The sequence below is a fragment of the Apteryx rowi genome, unplaced genomic scaffold, assembly GCF_003343035.1.
Source record: "Apteryx rowi isolate R43461 unplaced genomic scaffold, aptRow1 scaffold_353, whole genome shotgun sequence".
Taxonomy (NCBI): domain Eukaryota; kingdom Metazoa; phylum Chordata; class Aves; order Apterygiformes; family Apterygidae; genus Apteryx; species Apteryx rowi.
Window position 1 is genome coordinate 951,355 of NW_020450008.1, and position 21,369 is coordinate 972,723.

The 21,369-nt window shown below is 39.0% G+C and overlaps 1 protein-coding gene across 2 annotated transcripts; it reads left to right on the plus strand.

Moving 5' to 3' along the window:
- The first annotated feature begins 257 nt into the window (after nt 1–257).
- Nucleotides 258–18,089, plus strand: SSR1 (signal sequence receptor subunit 1). Of its 2 annotated transcripts, XM_026072887.1 has the most exons (9): nt 258–457; nt 2,887–3,005; nt 4,761–4,848; nt 5,028–5,290; nt 5,962–6,038; nt 7,752–7,830; nt 8,931–9,024; nt 9,588–9,602; nt 11,689–18,089. In XM_026072887.1, the coding sequence occupies exons 1-9, from the start codon at nt 373–375 to the stop codon at nt 11,754–11,756; spliced, it is 888 nt and encodes a 295-aa protein (XP_025928672.1). In that variant the 5' UTR covers nt 258–372; the 3' UTR covers nt 11,757–18,089. The 2 variants fall into 2 exon arrangements, with proteins under 2 accessions (XP_025928672.1, XP_025928673.1); XM_026072888.1 differs by lacking the exon at nt 9,588–9,602 and having other exon boundaries at nt 262–457.
- Nucleotides 18,090–21,369: the final 3,280 nt, after the last annotated feature.

The window sequence follows — 21,369 nt, forward strand, 5'->3', positions numbered from 1 at the left end:
TGCGGCCGGCGCATACGCGCTCGGAGGCCGGGCAGACACTGCACACATGCGTGCTGCGTCGCGGCGACAAAGGCCACCCCATCCCCTCAAGCCCGCAGGCGGAGGAGAGCCCTGACCCGGAAACGCAAAAGCGCGGCGCATGCGCGCGGGAAGCTGCACGCATGCGCGCGCAGGGCGGGCGGCACGGAGACGCGTGTTAAGCTCACGTGACTTCTCCGCCTCCTCCCCGGCGGAGCCACGTCCTCTACGGCTGGGGGAGGCGGCGCCCGGGGCGGGGCCTGGAGGCCGCCTCCCCGGATGGAGGCCATCGCCATTTAGACAGCCGAGAGTGGCGGGCGCAGAGGCTGGGGAGGGCGCTGGGTTGTTGCTGCCATGGGGCGCCTGTCGCAGCTGCTGTTGCTTGTCCTGCTGGTGTTCCCCGCCGCCATGCTGCTCGGCGGCGCCCGCCGCGGCCCAGGTGCGAGAGGGCAGGGGCGCGCGTGAGGCGGGGCGGGTGAGCCGCGCTGAGCGGCCGTTGCTGCCCGGGATTCGAATTGGGGCGGGGGAGCAGCGGGAGCGCTAACGGTCGCTCCGCGTGCGCGCGGCGGTCTCCCCGCTGGCGGCAGCGGCGCAGCGGGCTTGGCCTGGGGCCGCTCCGTCCGCTTTCCCGTCTTGGAGGCGGTGGGGGGGGAGTGGCTCTCCCCGGGGTTGGGAGACCCGAAGCCGCGTTTGCGATCCCCTTGCCGAAAGGAAGGAGGCGGGCGGGCGCTACTCATTCATTGCCGGTCCTGTGCGGACAGCTTCGGGCACGGGCCTCCCACACTTCCTGCACGCGTGCCTTCGCCGCCGGGGCTCAGGCGGGCTGACCGGGCTTCCCTMCCGGAGCCGCCTCTGCTTTCCCTCAATGCGTCCCTGGGCGTCACTCTGCCGTGGCCCGAAGGAGGCCCCGGGAGGCTGCCCCGGGATCTATTTATGCTCTTGTGGGACGAGGGCTGCTCTGGGGGTGTCTCGACTCTGAGCGGGGTCCTGCTGTGCGCCCTAGGGGCGGCGGCGGCCACGGTCGAGGGCGCTTGTTGGGGGTGCGGGCCCCTGGGATGGGATCGGGCTCTGGCCTCTCTTGCGGAAGGAACCGCACTTTGCAGAGTCGAGCAGGGCACTGCTGCTATCTGGGGGGCTGGTTTCAAACTTGGCTGTGAAATCGGCCTCAGAAACGCACGGGTTCGGTTGTCCCACACAAAAAAAMCCCCTTGAGATTGCGACCAGAGCAGCAACGGTTTTGTCTTCACTCCTTCTCTAAGATGACTTTGGGTTCTACAGAGATTCACTGGCTSTCAGCCTTCCTCTCTGCCCTGTGCCCCCAGCTCCCTAAGTGTCCTTCAAATAGCAGAACGTTAATCTCTGTTTACACTATAGCTTTATCTGTTTCGCGATCTGAAAGCTGCTTCCATACTATTAAGCATGGAAAGGTTGAATGGCAACCATCTCGCCCTGCTTTGCCAGTGAGTTGCAGCACACATCGTGTGTTACCACAGGGGGAAGCTCTCCTTTCCCACTGTTGCCACATCATCAGCCCTTCTGACATCCACTGAACGGATTGCAATTTAGACATCTAGGAGAATGTGCTGGTGCTRTTGCATATGAAGAACATGCATAACATACCAGTAGCCTGTTCAGGTGTAAGGGTTTTAATTAAAAACGTGTTATTTGTGGGCTTTTAACTTTAAAAACTTCAGTAAATAAAATTACTGCAGTTAGTCCTAGGTGAAGTATTACATACGTATGAGCAAAATTCTTTGAGCGTACCCTCTAAAGACATTTGAGAGGAGTGTTGTGCTTGGCTTTTTTCGAGACAAAATCTCGAATTCCTTGGGTATACTGGTTCTGCTTAAGGATTTTTATTCCATGTGAAAGTTTAAGTGTTTGTTTAAAATGTGTACTTATAGGAATTAGATCTTTTTGATGTTTGTATAACTCCATCTTCCATTCATTTCTACTATTTTCATTTTTGGAAAACATTAACTTCATCAAAAAAATTTGTAGCTGTGTATATTGTAAGAGTTTTCAGCCTGGCTTGCATGTGCTCTAAACTACAAACAGGCAGAACTTCATACTATGGCCAGTATTTGTATTAATCATATCTGACCAGTGTTTGAATATATGATGCGCAACACCATAGAAGCAGGCAAGTAATGAGTTATCTGACTGCACTTCTCCTGGAGCCTTGCTCAATATTCAGATTTCTTTTCTAACTAGTAGTCCAGTTTTGTTGAACATATGAATAGAATAGTATATCATATTCAGAAGATCATACTAAAAAAGACTTTTGTTTATAGTATAATTTGAATGAAAAATGTATGCAAAAATAACAGTTTTATAAATACATGTGGAAATGTGGTGTTCTGGCACCAGCAGATGAATGACATGCTAATCATTTATTAAATTTCGTCCTAGAAGAAACAAAGCTCACTAAATTAGTTCCCTGGCTAATAGAAGTGTCCTTTATTTTCAGATTTCTAATAACAAAACAAAATTAAAATATTTTAATATGTTGACAAGTTCAAAAATTAAGTAATAGCTTTTAATGCAGTTTGTTACTCTGTGGCAATTTAAGCTTTGCTGTGTGAATGTTGAATTTTGGGTTATCCAGATATAAACTCTGTTTTTTGAACTTACTGGCTTGTACAGGAGTAGTTTAGAGAGTGTTAGAGAAGGAAAAAGGTGCAGACAGATCAACACAGACAATCAGTTGAATGAGTTTTTTACAACTGCAGTTTCAAAATACTGTATTTGAAGAATTTTTAGGCAATTTGTCAAACATCAGCTTGAAAATCATACTACAGTGTCAATTTTCTGTTGGTCAACTAGACGTGAAAAAATATTGCTTGTATTTGCATTTTGTTTTGGTAGGTGCAGGTTTACTTGTTGCAGCTCAAGATGCTGCAGAAGATGAGGAAGCTATGGAAGATTCTGTAGTTGAAGATGAAGATGACGAAGCAGAAGTTGAAGAAGATGAGCCTACAGACTTGGTAATTGTGCATGAATGTTATTTCAGAAGTGTGAATTAGACCAAAAGTGCTTGAAGCTAGATAGCTTAGATGTATGTAAGTATATTTTTAGTGTCATTGATACTTAGAAATTGCTTTTTCAAAGTCTCCAATTAAACTTATGTTCCATCTGAAGTTTCAGAAAATTTTTTTTTTCTTTCTGAATTACCAGTGGAAGGACTACATGGGGACAGCCAGGCTCCAACTATGAAAACTGTAGTTCAGAAAAAAGAACACCAAGTGGGATAACCAAATCTCATAGAAGCTCTTAGTAGTTCTTTCCCAGGTGCATCTCAGTAAACTGAGAAAGGCATTGGGGTACAGGACTACTTCATATTGGCTTATTTTGTATTGATGTGCAAGAAGAAACAATCTTTGTAGTACAAATCTGTCTTGGATTTGTTAATTAAGCTCTGCAGTAATACTGAAAACCTTGTTTTGCAACCTGCTTTCACTTGATTACATTCATAGTCTGTGACTCTAGTTGCAGGGTATGCTTGTTAAACCTGTGGCCATATCGCTCTTTTGAGTCACTTTCTTCAGGTTGATCAAATGAAGTATTTTATAATAATGAAGTCTAGGGCATGACTAGGAGGAGAAGACAACAAAGAGTGTGATAAGCTATGCATGATAAAAAATAAAGAACCAGTAGACTGTTCTTGAAGCCAATTAGACTGATGTTTGATTGATTTACTGATGTTAAGTTGAGTTCATGGTTGACTGGCTTTTCCAAGTGGTAGAAGATGTGGTAGTTATTCAATACTGCTAGAATTTATTAAGTAAATTTAGATGTAACTTGGTTTTAATGCATAATGTAAGACTAAGCGAGGTACAAAGTGGTCACTTTCAGGCAGTTCACTCTATCTGTCACTGGAACACAAGATACAGTTTCGCATAGCATCTCAACTTCAAGATGCTCGACTCAGTTGTGGTTCATTGCTTCCCTAGCCCATGGTGCTTGCACAACTGAATCCAATTGGCTATCCACTGTTTAAAGTGGTTGTTTTAGTAGTCAAATCGAATGATCTAACCAACTTGCAAGCAGTGGCTTTAGGAAACAGTTCAAAATGGGGTCAGCCATGCATTTACTTATGATGGGGTGGAGATCCACCATCTCCATGTGGAAAATAAGCCCTTAATGCTTGTGTTTGCCCAATTAGAGAATCATCAAAAAGGTGAACAAGTGAATTTATAAACTCATTTAGTGTCAGCAGAGTCCAATGCTTTCAGGGACATAACACCAAACTTCTTAAAAATGAATAAAAAGCTTCTCTTAAACACTCCCCCCTGCAGTGGAAGTAACTCAGTTGCCTTGTRGTTGTTTATAACTTTGAAAATGCTTGTTTTCTAATTTGAAATATATTAGATGTGAACACTTTACATTTAGATTCTTCCCTTTTCCTTCCACCCCCAAAAAAGAAATCTTATTGTGGCTTTCTGATTGGAAACCTTTTGGTACAGCTAAATGCTGTTGAATACATTCAAGATGCAGTTGAGATTAGCCACTGTGTCAAATCTAACAGGTAGAAGGATAAATGTTGAAAAGGATGCTAATCAAATCTACAGGGAGCACAGATCCTATATGTGAATTCTGCAACAGCAGGAGTTGATGTTAGTGCTTACTGTCATTGTATGTTTTGTCACACTAATACTTGTCATGTGGGATTCTTGTAAAACAAGCATGGTCTTYGCATCACTGTTCATTATAGGCTATTTCAAAAAAGTCTCTTGTCTTAGACAGAAGAAAAAGAGGAAGAAGACTTGTCGGGCGAACCTAAAGCCTCACCTAGTGCTGATACAACTATCTTATTTGTGAAAGGTGAAGGTAAGAGTCCTGTGCCAGTCTACAATCAATTTCTTTACTGCTGCTTAAAGTATATCAGTATGTGCATAAAAACAGTGAAGCTCTAAAATACCAAGTCTTTTCCAGGCATTCTGTGTTTGAAAACAAGGATTAGGTAYGCTGTTTGAAGTTTCTAACAGTTGGATATTTTTGTGTTCTAGACTTTCCAGCAAACAACATCGTAAAATTTCTGGTAGGCTTCACCAATAAGGGTACAGAGGATTTTATTGTTGAGTCTCTTGATGCTTCTTTCCGTTACCCTCAAGACTACCAGTTTTATATCCAGAACTTCACAGCTCTCCCACTGAATACAGTAGTTCCACCACAGAGACAAGCCACGTTTGAGTACTCTTTCATCCCAGCTGAGCCTATGGGTGGTCGCCCTTTTGGACTAGTTATCAATCTGAACTACAGAGATGTAAATGTAAGCCTAATGTCATTCCTCATATTCTTTTTAGTTGATGTGGAAATGTCAGGAAGGAATTGCTTAGTCAAGTTAATACCTTCTCAGACAGTGAATGCCTTTGAGGTTTTTAAGCAAATTAATAAATGCATAAGCAAAGTAAGCAAGACTGTTTCACAGTAGTCCTCCGTATACATGGAGGAGTGCTGTGTATGTTAGACTTGAAGTTATGTTAACAGTGGAAGCTAGACTGCCTTAGAATTATGTAGAAATGGGTTGTAGTCATTTAAGAAAAAAAGTTAGAACTTTCTCTGGGATAGTTTAAATTTCACTGTACCCTTCAGACTGGGTTTTAACAAACTCAACAATCAACCTGAATCCCATCTGCAAACTCAGCTTTGAGCAAATACGTGACCAGCAGTTGCAGTTGGGAGAAAAATTTTTCCAAAAGCGTAAATGGGGATTAAAGTATGGGATTCCTTTTTATTTTAGTGTGGGCTGAAGTACAAGACTTCTGCATTGTTCAAAGTGTTTTGACTGAGCTAATAAGATCCTTTGGCATGTAATATCTTATGCTACAGAAAATCTCATCAAGGCTAGATATGACTTTCTTGCTAATATCAAGACTTCTTTGTACTTGTACAAAAAATGTTGTTAAAGAAATTAATTGAAAATACATGGAAACTTTGTAGGGCAATGTGTTCCAAGATGCTGTCTTCAATCAAACAGTTACAATTATTGAAAAAGAAGATGGGCTAGATGGAGAAACGTAAGTAGGCTGGAGACTGAAACTTAGTTGGTATACTGGTAGAACCGATTATTGATGGGGTCAATGAGGACTGTTCTTGTATCTTCATTTTATTGGATACTAGATGTAATCTGTGTCTTGCTGATGGCATTTGACTTGTATACACTGAAAACCTTGATACACTGGAAACCTGAGCTTTTTTCCTCCAAACTAAGTTCTGTGTCAGTACTGGGAATCTTCAGGATTGATACTGTGTTAACTAACATCTTATGCAAATGTTTTGCTCAGGGAACTTAAGCCTGGAGTAGTACATAATGCTGCATAGATATATAGCAATACAAAGCTGTCAAGCTTTTGTTATCCTAGTGTGTTTTTTCCTAGGAGTTAAAAGATGTAGATGGTTCAGAGTATTGGGCTGTAGGTCCTACTCTGAAGACTGGAATAACATGCTTCTGGAGCACTCCAGTGTAATCCAAGATTATATAAACTGAAAGGTGCCCCTTCAGTATGAGATAGGGARACTTGCACTCATTATTTGTTGCACTTCCCTTATGGGTAGCAGATTTCTTTATTTTCRTGCATGTTCTGTCTTAAAGATGTAGTTAATCTGGCAGACCTTATGTGTTGCAAACATGTGCTCTGATAATATGCTTTTTAATATTCTAATATTGGATTGGTATTTTAAGAGAACCTGCGAGTTAAGTATTTCTGAAAATTTTTTTTGAAGACAATGAATATTTGAATTCTCCTGCCACAGGTAGAATTTGCCCACTGAGCAAACTTCCCTCCTAAAAAGGGCAACCACAGGAAATAGCTGTTGCATGAATTCATATTTGCAAAGTAGAATAGCATCAATGAAAGAGCARCTGATCATCTGAAAATGTGTGCTATCCTGGTGATAAAGGGGCTCTTCTAAGAATTCAAATCCATCAATCGGGACCAGTTTGAATTAATGTCCTGTGAATGGGCACTTCCCATAAAACAGGGATGTTCAGTTAAGTCTCTCTTCTGCAGTTTAACTCCATAATTTCTGTTGTAAATTTGAATTAAAATGTTCAACAAATGTTGTAGTAGTTTCTTCACCTCACAAAAGTCCTACCTGCTCCTAAAATTAATTTGATATTGAAATTGTGTTCACCTACTGCTAATTTTTAACAGGTATTTCAGATAGAATTCTGTCAGTGAAATTCATGCATTTTTGTTTTAAGGAATTCTATTTGTGGAACACAGAACTAGATGCTTTAAAGCAAGGCTTTCAAAGCTCTTTTGCCAATAAATATGAATATCCTGGCAGTACTTGCCTTGCATTAGCATACTAAAAGCATATAATGGATTTGAAGCTTTTGTAAGTGGTTAAAGCCAAGTCATGCACACACACRCACAAATACTACCTACGACCCAATATCTTGAAATGTGGTGTTGCAAAAGAGTCCTTGCAGGTACTAAATTTCAATAATTACTAGTTTATATAGTTTCTGAGCTTATATGGCATTGCTCAAATGTTCTGTTGTTCAAAATTTGGGGTTACAATTTCTGAAATTTAGAATAAATACTTAACATATATTAGCACTTTAGTTTCAGATTCATTATATCATGCTTCCTCTCCCCTACCTCTGCACATGGCTTGGGAAGGATGAAGCAGGCATGTGGCCAAAGCTAGGCTTAATTGCTCTGCCTGTTTGTAAACTTCTAAACACTTAAGATTAATGGTTTCTTAAATTGTTTTTCTTGAAGGATCTTCATGTACATGTTCCTTGCTGGACTTGGTCTACTTGTCATTGTTGGCCTACATCAATTATTAGAATCCAGGAAGGTGGGTTGCRTGTGTGTGTTTTTTTTCTTCCCTCTGTGTACTTGTTAATATAGGACCTCACTGGTATGCTTAAAGTAAGAAAGCATTACTGTAAATCACTTCTGGCCTAGAATGGTACAGGTAGAACTTCAGAAGTTTTACTTTCAGGACTGAGATCTTGAAAATCACTGGAAAAACTAGAGACCTTAAAAAAAAAATCAAAAACAAAAAGCCCCTCCAAACACAGCATTAAAGGCACTTAGATTGCTTGCCTAATGCTCTTTGGGTCTGTTCTTTATCACCACACTAAAGCAGTTGAATTGGAAGCTTTGACATATTTTCCAAATGCTGAACGTCTGCAGCTACTGGTTTAATACTTACTGYATGAATTTTCCCCATAGTCTGTATATGTATTTGTTATGTTAAACTAGATCAAACTTTAGGGAAAACAGCTGTCTAGTCCTTTGTTTAGTGCTTAACAGTGCATTRCTATAATGTTGATTAGGGCCTTCTGCATTCCTCTGTAATATTGTAATAGCTAAGGGTTTCTCAGCATAAGTGGTCTGGCAGATATAAGCCGTGGAAAACTTAAGTCTTATCTGCACGGGRAAATTGGCCGGAATACTTAGAGTATCTCTTTGTGTAGCCAAGCTTACAATACATTTGAAGTAGCTTCCCTTGGGAAGAAGTATGGATAACTGTTTTTGCTATGAACTCCATTTTGCATGCTGACACTCAAACACAAATATTGTGCTAATCTGAAAAAGTACAACAAAACAGCTCATCACAAAGTTTGATTATCCATCAGCTTTTTTTCCCCCCCCACAACAGGTATAATGAACTTGCCCAGGCATGCATAAAATCTTGATATCTTTGTGTGGAATTAGTACTGCAAGGAGTTAGAAGTGGTAACACCAAGCTTAGGTGAATAAGTTGCTAATGGGTAAAGATAGCTTATAAAGCTAAGCTAGAAAGATGGCTTGATACAGGGACTAACCTTAAGTTTGTGTCTCAGTGAAATAATTGCAGTTTATTAAATACAGGATTATTAGTTATTTCTAATATTTGTGCTACCAGAACCTTTATGTGGAAGGCAAAATCTTCTGTTCTTGAATTTTCAGAGGAAGAGACCAGTACAGAAAGTAGAGATGGGAACATCAAATCAGAATGATGTTGATATGAGCTGGATTCCTCAAGAAACTTTAAATCAAATCAGTAAGTAGCCTGCCTTCCATAACTGGAGCATAACAAACTTATGAATCAAAACAGTTAAGTAGCTCATGCTAAATTCTCAGGACAGTATACATCTGGGGAATAAAAAGTTGTCTAAAGCACTGYGCTTAATAAAGCTGTTATGTTGACAGCTCATTCTTGTATTTAACAGACTTGACTGGTTGATACAGTTGATACAATAACAGCTATCATGGTGATTTTACACTTTGTTCTGTAGACTCTTTCAACAGTATAAAACCTCTGTTCAAAACCTGTATCACAAAAGGCTTAAATGGTAGGGGAGTGTATCATCTGAAAGTTTCTGTAAGTTTTTTTTGGAAGCTTGCCTATAGGCTGAACCTTTAAATAAGCATCAGAGGTGTGTAACCCTGTCTTGAAGCTACATTAAGACTTGGATCATAATGTCCTTCGCAAGTCCAAAATAACTAAATTCTACTCAATACCCAACAGTAAACTCAGTATCTGATTTCTTTAGAACAGCTATGTTTGTGGATATTTCTAACTTCTCTTGCTGTTTTTTCTGTTTTGCTTTCCTGTGGCTTCAGTGCAGAGTAGAAGAGGTGAGACAAACCCTGGTGCTTTAAAGAGTGGAAATTACTGCTGTGTGTCCATGTGATAATTAAGCATGGATAGAATTCTGGCTTCCTGCATGCAGTGATTGGTGATGTAGCGTGAACAGTAACTGATTAGACAGACATGCGTGTGTGCATTTATATTATATACATGTGTGTGTATATACAYACATGCACACACACGTGTATATATAAATAAAAGTAAAAATTTCTAGTTGTACTGCAGTAGCGTAGCTTAGCTGTAATACATTGGTGAAATACTCTGGTCYGCTCTAACAGTGTCTAGAACCATTTACCTAAAATACAGATGTGTATCTTGTCCTCCACACCACCTTGATGTAATTTCATGCTACAGTTTGTGATTAACATGGAGGACTGATCATGACCAATGGCTGAGCACATCTTGTTTCAGTCAGAAACAAAAAACAACCTCAGCTTAGAGCCTAACAGTTGAGTAGTGAGGTTTATCTATCCAGGTCTTCCTTATCCCAGATGAACTCCTATCACCAAAGCACTATCTGTTTTGAGGTGAGTTGATAAAACTTGCAGCCCAGATCAGAAGTGCTTTGAAAACACTTTGCTGGAACTACTTTAACTTGAAAGAGACTCCTATTTTGATGAAATAAGCATGTTCTGAGTGATCTTAAAGAGCGAGCCTGACAGCTTTATTCATGTAGAAAGCCTACAGGCCCTATTTCTGACATCAAACTGTGCCAGGAGCTGACGACTTCACTTTTTTTAATGCCTTTTTCCTTTACTAACTGTTATTTGTATTACACTAGGTGTAAGGACTGATGTTTCATTTCTGAAAATGTAAACTCTATCCTGCACACTCTGGTTTATTGTATGTGACAGTCTCATACAGCCTTAGTCTAGCAAGAAGAACTGATTGAAGCTCTAAATGCTAAATTTCTCTGTAGAATAAGCTGAATCTAAACTGAGTTAAAATTCTGGTAAGATTTGAATTCTATCTCCCCACGTTTTTCTTTAAGCTAGATATGTATTCAACTTTTCAGTACTTGAAATCTAGGAAAAACTGAGTCTTAAGACTTTTCCTTAATTGTGTTATTTTTTTCTTTAATTCCAGGTTAGTTGTAATTAGAACTCTATACTAGCATTCTTTGAAATACATGGCCCTCAAGATCCTCAGATTCTAGACTCTTTAGCTGTCAAAAGATGCTTCTTCATACTGTACTGATTGATATTTGTAACAGCATGGCAGTTGCTCATTGTATTTGCTYATGCTCTAAACAGTTCTATTTTTAACAAATTTTAACAAAATATGCATTTGTAAATGCTCAGGCACATTTTTTCTTCAAAGTAGCATAGCTTTTCTCCAATCCTGTAAGGATTAAAAATTCCACCTTACATATTCACTGTCACTGTAAAGGACAATTATAGGCATATCATAAAGTCTTAAAATTTAAGATGAGAATTCAGCATCCAGTGATCATACAGCTGAAGTGGGGTTGCTAACCCATACCAGATACCTGATTACAAAGTATCCTCCTCATATTTAAATATGGCTGCTTCCCTGGGTAAGAATCATTCTCTTTTTTTCCCCGCAACCAAAATGATAAACATTATTCTCTTGCTGTTAATCTGTATGAATGTGGAAATATTTCATATATGATGAAGGTATGTAAAGGACAATCACACATTCTTCAGGCAGGTAAACTCAAAAYAGTAGTGACCAAAATAATTCATTAAATTTCTGAAAGTTTAGTAATTCCTAAGCATGRAACTTTTTTAAACAGCAGAGCATGCAGCATCAGCAGGATATGGTGTGGGTTTTTGTTTTAGTAACTGGCAAGTTAAGCAAGCTCAGCCCTGAGGTTACATGTTACAGAATAGCACTTTTTTCTTTTTTTCCCCTATGTTACCTTCTGTTTAGGATGCTAATAGTTAAAAAGCATTAACGAGTTGTTTAAACTATCTTCTATGTGGTGATGTGTCACACTGGAAGGGCAGTTTGGTCTGTGTGTGGGAGAGAGAAAAGTACATACTTTGTCAAATAACATCTAATCTGAAGTAGCTCTAGCAATTGTTTTTGTTTTTTTTCTCTCAAATCCAGATAAAGCTTCACCAAGGCGGTTGCCCCGCAAGAGGGCACAGAAAAGATCGGTGGGATCTGATGAGTAAATGTTAAATTGTACAACAGTTCAACCTTTACTAATCTTGCCTGTTTGGATTTTTTTTGGATTGGAGTAGTGCAGAGAGTCCATACCACCATAAGGAAAATACTGCTAAATGTTTGGACTGAACAGATTAACTGAATGGTGTTAATATTACTGAAAATGCACTTCTCTTTTTTTTGTTAATTGTTGGGGGAGGGGAGGTAGCCATTAAGTTTTGTGCCTGTGTGTGTAAACAGTTGGTCTTAACAAAATCATACTACCTGAAATGTGCCTTTAGAGTTCTTTGTAATGCTGGCTTCTCATCTGTATGCTGTCTTTGAGGGATTTTTCCCCTCCCCGTTCACACCAATCTGAATGTGTAGTGACTTTATCTGTCTTGTTTGTATACTGTCTGTATCAGAGTCTGTATGCATTTTTCTTTTCAGAACTTTCTCTACAGCACACATACTGAATTTGTGTGTGTGGTCCTACTTCAGTGTTAACACTGATTAGAGTTCTGCATAATTAGCATTCTAAAGGCACAACTGGGTATAGCTGCTTGTAGCAGTAGACATTTTGCTGCTGTTTTGATCTGGGCATGCAGTGAGCTAAAAATCTGAATTTATCTCCGTAAATATTAGGAGGACTTCTATACAGCAGCAGAACTTGTGAAGCATGGAATTTGTGTGCTGAATTGGTATTACTACATAAGTTTTTTTTACCCAACTTGTTAAATGATTAGTATTGAGTCATGCCAGCAGCTTAGGTATTCTGACTATAGTGGTAGCTCTGGAATGTTTGCTCAAAAAATTACTGAATATGATACAACTAATTCTTCAGTAAGTTCTCAGTTCTCTCTCAAAAACTAGAATGTCATCTGTATCAAGACACACGGACTTTTCTTATGAAGCTTTACATGGGGAAGGACTTTGGATTTACTGTACACACTTGAAACTGAATTTGAAAAGTTGTTGGCTTCAAGTAATCAAAACAAGTGTAAAGGGTGAATAAGTGGTTTCTCTGTCACTTATATTTTTATCTCACTTTTTTGCACTTACCAGTATGTCAGTCCAAGTTGAGTTTTTATCATCCTGTCTTTCATATTAGTAACACAGATGCATTTCTGTTATTAAATGTGTTAGTTCAGCACTCAGCAGAAAAGCTGTACATAATCCAAATGGGATTCTCTTTTGTGGAAGACACCACTTACGTGATTACCGGGAACTGAGGTGTTGATCTGACTCCCTTGCATTCAGGAATGTAACTTTGATAGCAAAAGGCGCAAATATTGCAAAGAGTCAGTTTGCTGCCATTTAGGCACTTGAACAAGGATTGAACTGTTTACATCTCTCATGCATATTTTCCTGTGTCTAAAGATCTGGACCCTATCTTAAAACTTGTTCAGTTTAGGAAACACATTGATTTGAGATGTCCTGTTTTCTTCTTTTCTTCCCCTTCCTGATTTCCCATATGAGAAAGTGCTCTTTTTGATCTATACTTGTTCTGCAGGGACTGAGCATCTGAGCCAATGAGAGTTGAGCAATACCTGCAAATCATGTCACCATATTGTGTTTGAAGCAGTGTCTAAGGTCTGAAGCTACCTGTACTGCCACTATTGTACTATACACTTCCCTAAAATGAAATGTAAAGATGTTCTTTACTCATCTTGCAATGGAATATAATGTAAGMATGGGAAGAACAACCTCGATGCTTTGCTTAACGTGCTGATAACATAGCTAGCCCAGGCAGAATAATGTAATAAAGAGTTAAGATTGTTGGATCATCATATATATGACTTAGCAAACTGTTGAATGCTACTTTCAGAACAGGTGACTAACAAATTGCATGGAACAACTTTGCCTTAAGTGATGTAATCTGGCTGACTGGCTCTGTGGTAGGTTTGTGTTGTTCCAGCTTGCATTAATTCACCAAAATGTTTATGTATTAAATATTTTGCTATACTAAAGTCTACAGCTATTGCAATGGCTGTTGTACTGCACATCTAAAGTAGAAGGGTATCTGCCCTCTCTTTGATTATGACTCCTACCTGAAATCAGATTTTTAAACCTCTTCCACCTACCTGAAATCAGGAGACTTTTTTTTTTTTTTTTTTGGAACCTCCTGGTAAAAGGTGATCTTAAATTGTAGACTTTAACTCATTGTAAGATTTCAAGAAGGGAAGGTACTCTTCCTTCAGGTGGTGATAATGAGTTTCTCTAGATTCAGTGGTACTCTGCAAGAAAAGGCAAAGGATCAGAACAGAAGGTAGTAATCTGTAATATCTTGGAATACCTAGTTTAATTTCCCCAAATGAACTTACTGATTTTACCTTTAGGAGCAAGTTAGTCCTTTTAAAAATATTTTATGCTGACCAGAACTCCAGTGAAAAAGTTGAATGTAGAAGGACTGAAACACTGTACAAATAAGAAGTAGAAATAAACTAATATTTGAAGGTATCAGCTTTCTTCTCCTTTCCACTCAGTGGTTAAGATCCAATTGCTCAAGTTCTAAGCTTGAAAGAAGAGAGGCGACAGTTTAGCAGACTTGCATAGGAACTAGCAATTTGAAAAGTACAGCTATAACAAGGTGATGTCTTTCAGGTCATAGAACTTTGACATTGGGTGATTAATAGTAACTTTCTCAGTCATAAGCAGTTAGTTTGTAGGAACTCTGGCTAGCAGTTCAGTACTCCTCATGATAAACGAAGTAACAATTCTAAATTCCCTGTTCCATCTTAGTTTGCTTTAGTTGAAATTTAACAAATAACATTCTAGTGTGTAGTAGCAATTGAACTTTGGCATCTCTTGCATTCTTTCTAGTGAATAAGCCAGTTCACTACATCTGGATTTTTCAAGTGGGGAAAACATGGCTGGTTTATGCTATTGGTTATGCAACAACTTTCACTTTGATACTTGAACTTTTCTACTTTTTTTTTTAAAAACATTGCCCATACAGATAGCTTAGTATCAGAGGTATGTTAYTGGATATCATTATTAGTTGAGTAGCTTGTAGTTTCATTCACTTCAAGATGGAACGAGTTATCAATTCTGCCTGTTGCTATGCCACCCTTTTTCCTGTGGTAGCACAAGCATTTATATAATCTTGCACTCTTTTACCAGCCTGGTTTTCTGCCAGTTTACTAAGCAACTGCTCATGTGAAGTTATGAGAAGAGGAACAAGGACTCAAAGAAGTCTTGCTAGGGTTTTTGCCATTATTGGTAAGGGGTACTAAGGATGGTGTCAAGCTGCAGATGAAACTATGGCCTTAGTGAAAGGACCACTGTTAATTCCTTCCTCATGGCTCCTAAAATACTATAAAAAATTATAAAGGATTGACAAGTCTGTACTTGGGGAGGAGAGGGAATGATGCCTGCTTTGTTTCCTGTCTATAGGTAGCAAAGCATTAATTTAGCTACATTTGAACCATGTTTGATACCTGTAGCCTTCTAATCTTTATACTATCTGACAGCAGTTTATTTTCCCACTATCATTTAATCTGATAAAAATGGCTGGTGTCAGACTAAAGGATGAAGGGTCATCATGATTCTTCATGTACCAGATAGCTAAACTATAGGCCACAGAATTGGATGGAGCAGAGTAGTGATGGCAGTACTTCAGCTTCAAGACATTCATGCTGAGCATCTTCCTTATCTTGGAATGGAAGTAATCTATGTCATTGTTCACTGTTTTTATTCCTGGAGCTCATGGTGCTGAACAGAATGTTGCATTTGAAAGATCTGAATTCAGGGAAGCAGAGGGGAAAGTAAAATGCTAACATAGTCTGGTTGTCTGGTGGTTCAGTGTGCTTGATGTACTAAGCAGCAGTTCAGAAATTATTGTGATTCCTTTGTCTTCTCCAAAGGAAAGACAGTGCATCTACCTCATAGGTGTGACACAAGGGCTGTTTCAGGAGTATTTCAGAGTTACTCAAGTTTACTAGCTTCATGGTAGCTGCTTGTGTAAGATGTAGCACTAGTGCAACTTGATAGTAACTACAAACATTTGTGCTGTACCAGTTTAATCCTCTCATTGAATAACTTTTAGCAGCTTTATGCTAAGATTCTTAATATACAGAGGACTTGCAGTTTGCTTACAAGAGGAYGTGAAGCCAGAGCTTTCAGTTTCTGCAAGAGTTTATAGGTAGACTAAATTACACTGTCTCCTAACAGTTTTCCATATAGTTCCAAACTATCACAGGCACTTCTTTTATTCAAAGAAGTGATGGAGATGATGATTCTTGTAGATACAGTCAGCAGTCAGTTTGTTTAAGAATGACTGATTGTTTTGGATGATTAAGTTTAGATGGATGTTGTACTGCAACTGAAATGTTAAATTAACATTTATTTTTTTTACCTGCTTGTTTTCATTTATAAGTGAGATCAGATCTCTTGAAAATGAATGCAGGCTTTTTGTAAAGTAAATGTGAATTTTTCTTAGCATCTTGTAGTGCTTTTTTTTGCCTTTTTTTATTTAATAAAGCATGAGTGTGGCACCAAAAAGCCTGAGTGGTACTCTGGTGCTCTTTTACTTGATGAAGCAACTTGTAGTAGCAAACATGCAAAAAAACTGCAAACCTGCTATACTTCAAAAGCTGCTTTTCTGCAAGTGTATTGGGAATGGGGATAATAGCAAGTATTATGGGATAGATACAGTTAGCAGTGGACAATTGACAAATGGACAAATATTAACAGATTCTTATAAGAATAAGGAGATTCAGGGAGGTCTCTGAGGAAGCATTCAGCAAGAGTAAGAACATACTAAAATTATTGAAACCTGATCTGTTGAAATTGAATTATAATCTTACATGTCCAGAAGAACAATCTAGTGCTGAACAGTAGGCAGTGTGGAAAAGAATCTAATAAGATGCTTAAAGGCTGCTGAAGCACAAGGTGATAATCAGACTTGAACTTTAAAGGTGTGTGCTGTTGTCTAACCAAGCCAATAAAAAAAAATCTTAAATACCAGTTCAGGCCCATGTGCTGCATYTAAAAAGGAGGTAGACTTGCTTGGAAAAAAGCTAATTCATTCATAAGCAAGGTAAGTTTATGTAGCCAGGTGCTGTGTTACATCTTTTAGTTGGATGTAGATTCCCAATAAGGCTGCAAGGAAGTGTTCAGTATTAAAATTTGTTTTCACTCAGCTTTTTTTTCCCCTAGCATTTACTGATAATTGTGAACAATTGTGAGTACCTACAATAATCTGTTACTTCTCTCCAATGCTATTTCTTAAACTATAATTAGTCTTAAGTATGAATTGCTAGATATACATTGATGCAGGTCAGTGTAGTAGAAGGCAGTGCATGTCTTTACAGGCAATATCAAAATTGGACTTAAAGGGGAATAGCAGCACATTAACACACTGAGGTAATTTGTATAATACTAGCCTTAAATTAAGGCAGCAGTAGATAAACTGCATGTTTATATACGTGTATTTTATAACCATGCAGTCTTAAAATTTTAGTTTATCTGGTAGCTGACTGATTTAAGGTCAGGCTTTTCTTTTAAGCAGTCAGTGAAGACTGGGAGGAGGCAAGCAGACTTTGCTATCTCAGTTTATAAGTTTTTCTTTGCATATATCCTATTGCAGCTTATTAAAGAGCTAATTTCTCACTAGCCCCTATGGAGTAAGGTACAATAAAACACTAGCTTTGTACAGAATAAAGAGGGGATAGATATAGAACTGATTTGTTAAAGTACAGTTTTAATGCAAAGCAAACCTTTCTCTTAAAGCAACATGTGATCTGCTTCAGTCACTTCCACTGTATAATATTTGCTGTTCTGTTCTTTTGTGCTAGATACAGAAAATAATGTTATAGTGACATATCTGCATTCAACTCATGCATCCAGAATGCAGTAGTCAGTTGCAAAATAGCATTTAGGCTTTCCTCCTCTTTCCCCTCTTTCATGCTGCTAGCTATGGCAGTGGATGCTGATTCCCCCCTGCCCCAAAGGTTCTGTCTCCAGAGGAGTACTTTTATTAGCTTATGTTTGACAGAGAAGGGACCTATTACAAAAATCTCTATCTATATTGTAGATAGTTTTTAATAGCTTTTAGTGCAGATATCTTCTCTACCTGTTTTGTCCAAGTACCTCTAAACAACAAAACAAGTGTCATCTTGTCCAGAACTAGTTCACATATCCGGCATAAGCTGTTCCAACAAAAATGGCTTAAAATTAAGGATGGTGAGGCTCTTGTGTTCCTGTGAATTACATCTCTGGGTAAATATGGGAAAGCTTAAGAACAGGTATTTTAACACTTATTTCTAAATGTCAGAGTTTTTAAATACATTTTTTTCTAAGCTGAAGGTCTGCCTCATCTTTCTTTCAAAAGAGTGAGGTAATAGACTTTCAGAACTTCAGATTGGGCTCTGTTCTTTCTTGGCAGTCATTTTAATCTTCATTTCACTAGGTCATCTTTCTGTCCTCTTGTTTGTTACTTGTCTTAATCATAAGTTCATATTAACCAAGATTAGTAGAAGCCCAGTAAGATGCAAAGCATGTTAGAGCTTTCAYGTCAGTTAATGGTAAGGGAAAACTGAAACTTACCTTCCTCATCACTTTTGGTCTGTCAGCTCACATAGAAACCACAGCCTGTCCTGCCTTCATTGGGTTTTCCCTACACTGTTTAATTCACATTATGTAACCAGAACTTAAGAGCAGTGCTTTTCATGTAATGAAGACAAAAATGTGGAGTTCATGTGCATAGTGACCACACAAGTGGCTGTGAAAGAGCAAGCACAGAGATACTTCCAAGATGACCTCAGTGTATATTTTAGTAAAAGAGATCCAGTCCTTCCCTATAGAGCCTGGATGCGGCTAGACAATGTTTCATCTGTGTGAGGCTGCACTGGTGGACTGTGGTGGGACTAAGGGCTGAAGTCTTACCCAGAAGATAAAGCATACTGGGTTCATCAACCAGATCAGGGCTCTGGAAATGATATAGCCAGCAATACCAAAGGCTGCCAGCTGAGGGGTCTCACAAAGTCTGTGACAGCTCCTTGTGATAACAGGCAAAAGGCCAAAAAGATCTCTAGTTTCTTCTGTATGGAGGACATTAAATGGATAAGAGGGAACAACTCTATCTGGGTTTTTTGACTGATACCTTGCTGTATCTTGGTCTCAAAAGCAAGTCTCTGAGCTCAGTGTGGGTTTTTTTCTTTTTATGCTTTTAGGAGAATATAATAGTCAGTGAAATGAGCTCTGAAAAGCTGCAGAGGCAAACATTTTGCATTTGCTTCAAAAGAAAAATCAGGGCTATAACCACTTACAGATTCAATCTAAGGCATCCTGGAAGTAGAGACAATACTGACAAACTATACATGCTGCTGCTTTGTCATCTGATCTCCTGGTCCTAGGCCTCAGGAGTAAGGCTTCCTGTGACTGAAATTACAGTTTAAATTGGGCCTCTCAACTCCCTGTGCACCTTGACCACATTCGGATACAAGTAGGTCCACATTCTGCCTTCAACTTAACTATTTTTTCCTGTGAAATCTAAGTCAGTTTATCTAAAACCAGTGCTTGTAACAAAGTGCAGCTTGACCAGCCAGTGTTTTGCTCAGCAAAGCAGTTTACACTTGCCTCTCTAAAAGAAGGAGAAACAGTTCAGCATAGCTCTCTGAATAATCTCCAGGATGTCATTAGCTTAACTCTTTGTGTAGACTAGGTTCATCCTGGAATAACTTTTTCATTAGGTGGCCAAGATTTATTTCAACACATTACAGGCACATCCCATTATCGGGATGTAACTATAATTATGCTAGTCTAAAGGTGCCTCAATTCGAAGTTCTGCCCCCTCATATAATCAGACTGGCTATAAAAATATTTTCATGCAACTGTCCATTGGGCAAAACTTATTGTTTAACCAGTATCTGGGCAGAGCATTGATCTTTCCCAAGACTGATCTGCCAGTAAATTTGTTTGGAACTTTGTCCTGCCAGCAGGGGAARTACTCCATTCTGTGGGTAAAAAAGGGTGGCAAAATATCCTTTAGCAGGCTTGAAGTTTCAAAGAAAGTCTTTCAAATATGTATTTTAATTAAACTAGCCACTCAAATGAAACTTCAGGGGGGTTCAGAATACAGTCCTAGTCCTCTTTGCCAAGACTGAGGCCTTTTTCAACACATCATCCTTGCATTCAGTCTACCTGAGGTCATTTTATTTTCTACCTATACTTTTAATTGTGATTTTGCTGCGATACTGTTTTTTTGAGTATTGAAGCTGAATTAGTTGTGTATATGCAAAGAAAGGAAGTCTTGGGAAAAAAAAAGGTCAGAATTTGTATTGTCTCAAATTAAGCAACAGCAGAAGAGGAAAGGGAGAAAAAACTGGAAGAAGAGCTAGGGATCCTAATGTTTCTTTTCCTTTAAACTCCTCTGGCTTCTCTCTTCCTCTCATCCTGTATTTCTGGAGTCAAACCTATAAACCATTGACTCCATGCACATCTTATCCTTATCTCCACTACTTCCCTCTGTACTATACAATTATTCCATGGCATCTACTTCAAACTTGTCTGCTTATGTGCTACAAGGTCAATGTCAAAATCTGAATCCCAGTCCTTACATGACTGGATATTTTCAATAGCAAATAGCATACATTTTGCTTGACTAATAAGTGATGCTGGGGAAGAATCAAAGAACACTGAGATATACAGGTATACCTCGGAGATATTGCGGGTTTGGTTCCAGACCACCGCAATAAAGCAGATATCACAATAAAGCAAGTCACACAAGTTTTTTGTTTCCCAGGGCATATAAAAGTTATGTTTACACTATACTGTAGTCTATTAAGTGTGCAATAGCATTATGTCTAAAAAATGTACGTAATATAATTAAACACTTTAGTGCTAAAAATGCTAACCATTGAGCCTTCAGCAAGTTACAATCTTTTGCTGAGGGAGGCTTCTGCCTCAGCGTTGATGGCTGCTGACTGATCAGTGTGGTGGCTGCTGAAGGTTGGGGTGGCTGTGGCAATTTCTTAAAATAAGACAGCAATGAAGTTTGCCRCATCGATTGACTCTTCCTTTCACAAAGGATTTCTCTGTAGCATGCAACGCTGTTGGATAGCATTTCACCCACAATGGAACTTCTTTCAAAATTGGAGTCAGTCCTCTCAAATCCTGCCACTGCTTTATCAACTAAGTTTATGTAATATTCTAAATCCTTTGTTGTCATTGCAACAATGTTCACAGCATCTTCACCAGGAGTGGATTTCATCTCAAGAAACTACTTTCTTTGCTCATCCATAAGAAGCAACTCATCTGTTAAAGTTTTATCATGAGATTGCAGCAATTCAGTCACACCTTCAAGAGAACTAGAATTAGAASTGGAGCCTGCTGTTTCCACCACATCTGCAGTTACTTCCTCCACTGAAGTCTTGAACCCCTCCAAGTCATCCATGAGAGTTGGAATCAGCTTCTTCCAAACTCCTGTTAATGTTGATATTTTGACCTCCTCCCATGAATCATGAATGTTCTTAATGTCATCTAGAATGGTGAATCCTTTCCAGAAGGYTTTCAATTTATTTTGCCCAGATCCATCAGAGGAATCAGTCTATGGCAGCTATAGCCTTACAAAATGTATTTCTTAAAGAATAAGACTTGAAAGTCAAAATTACTCCTTGATCCATGGGCTGCAGAATGGAT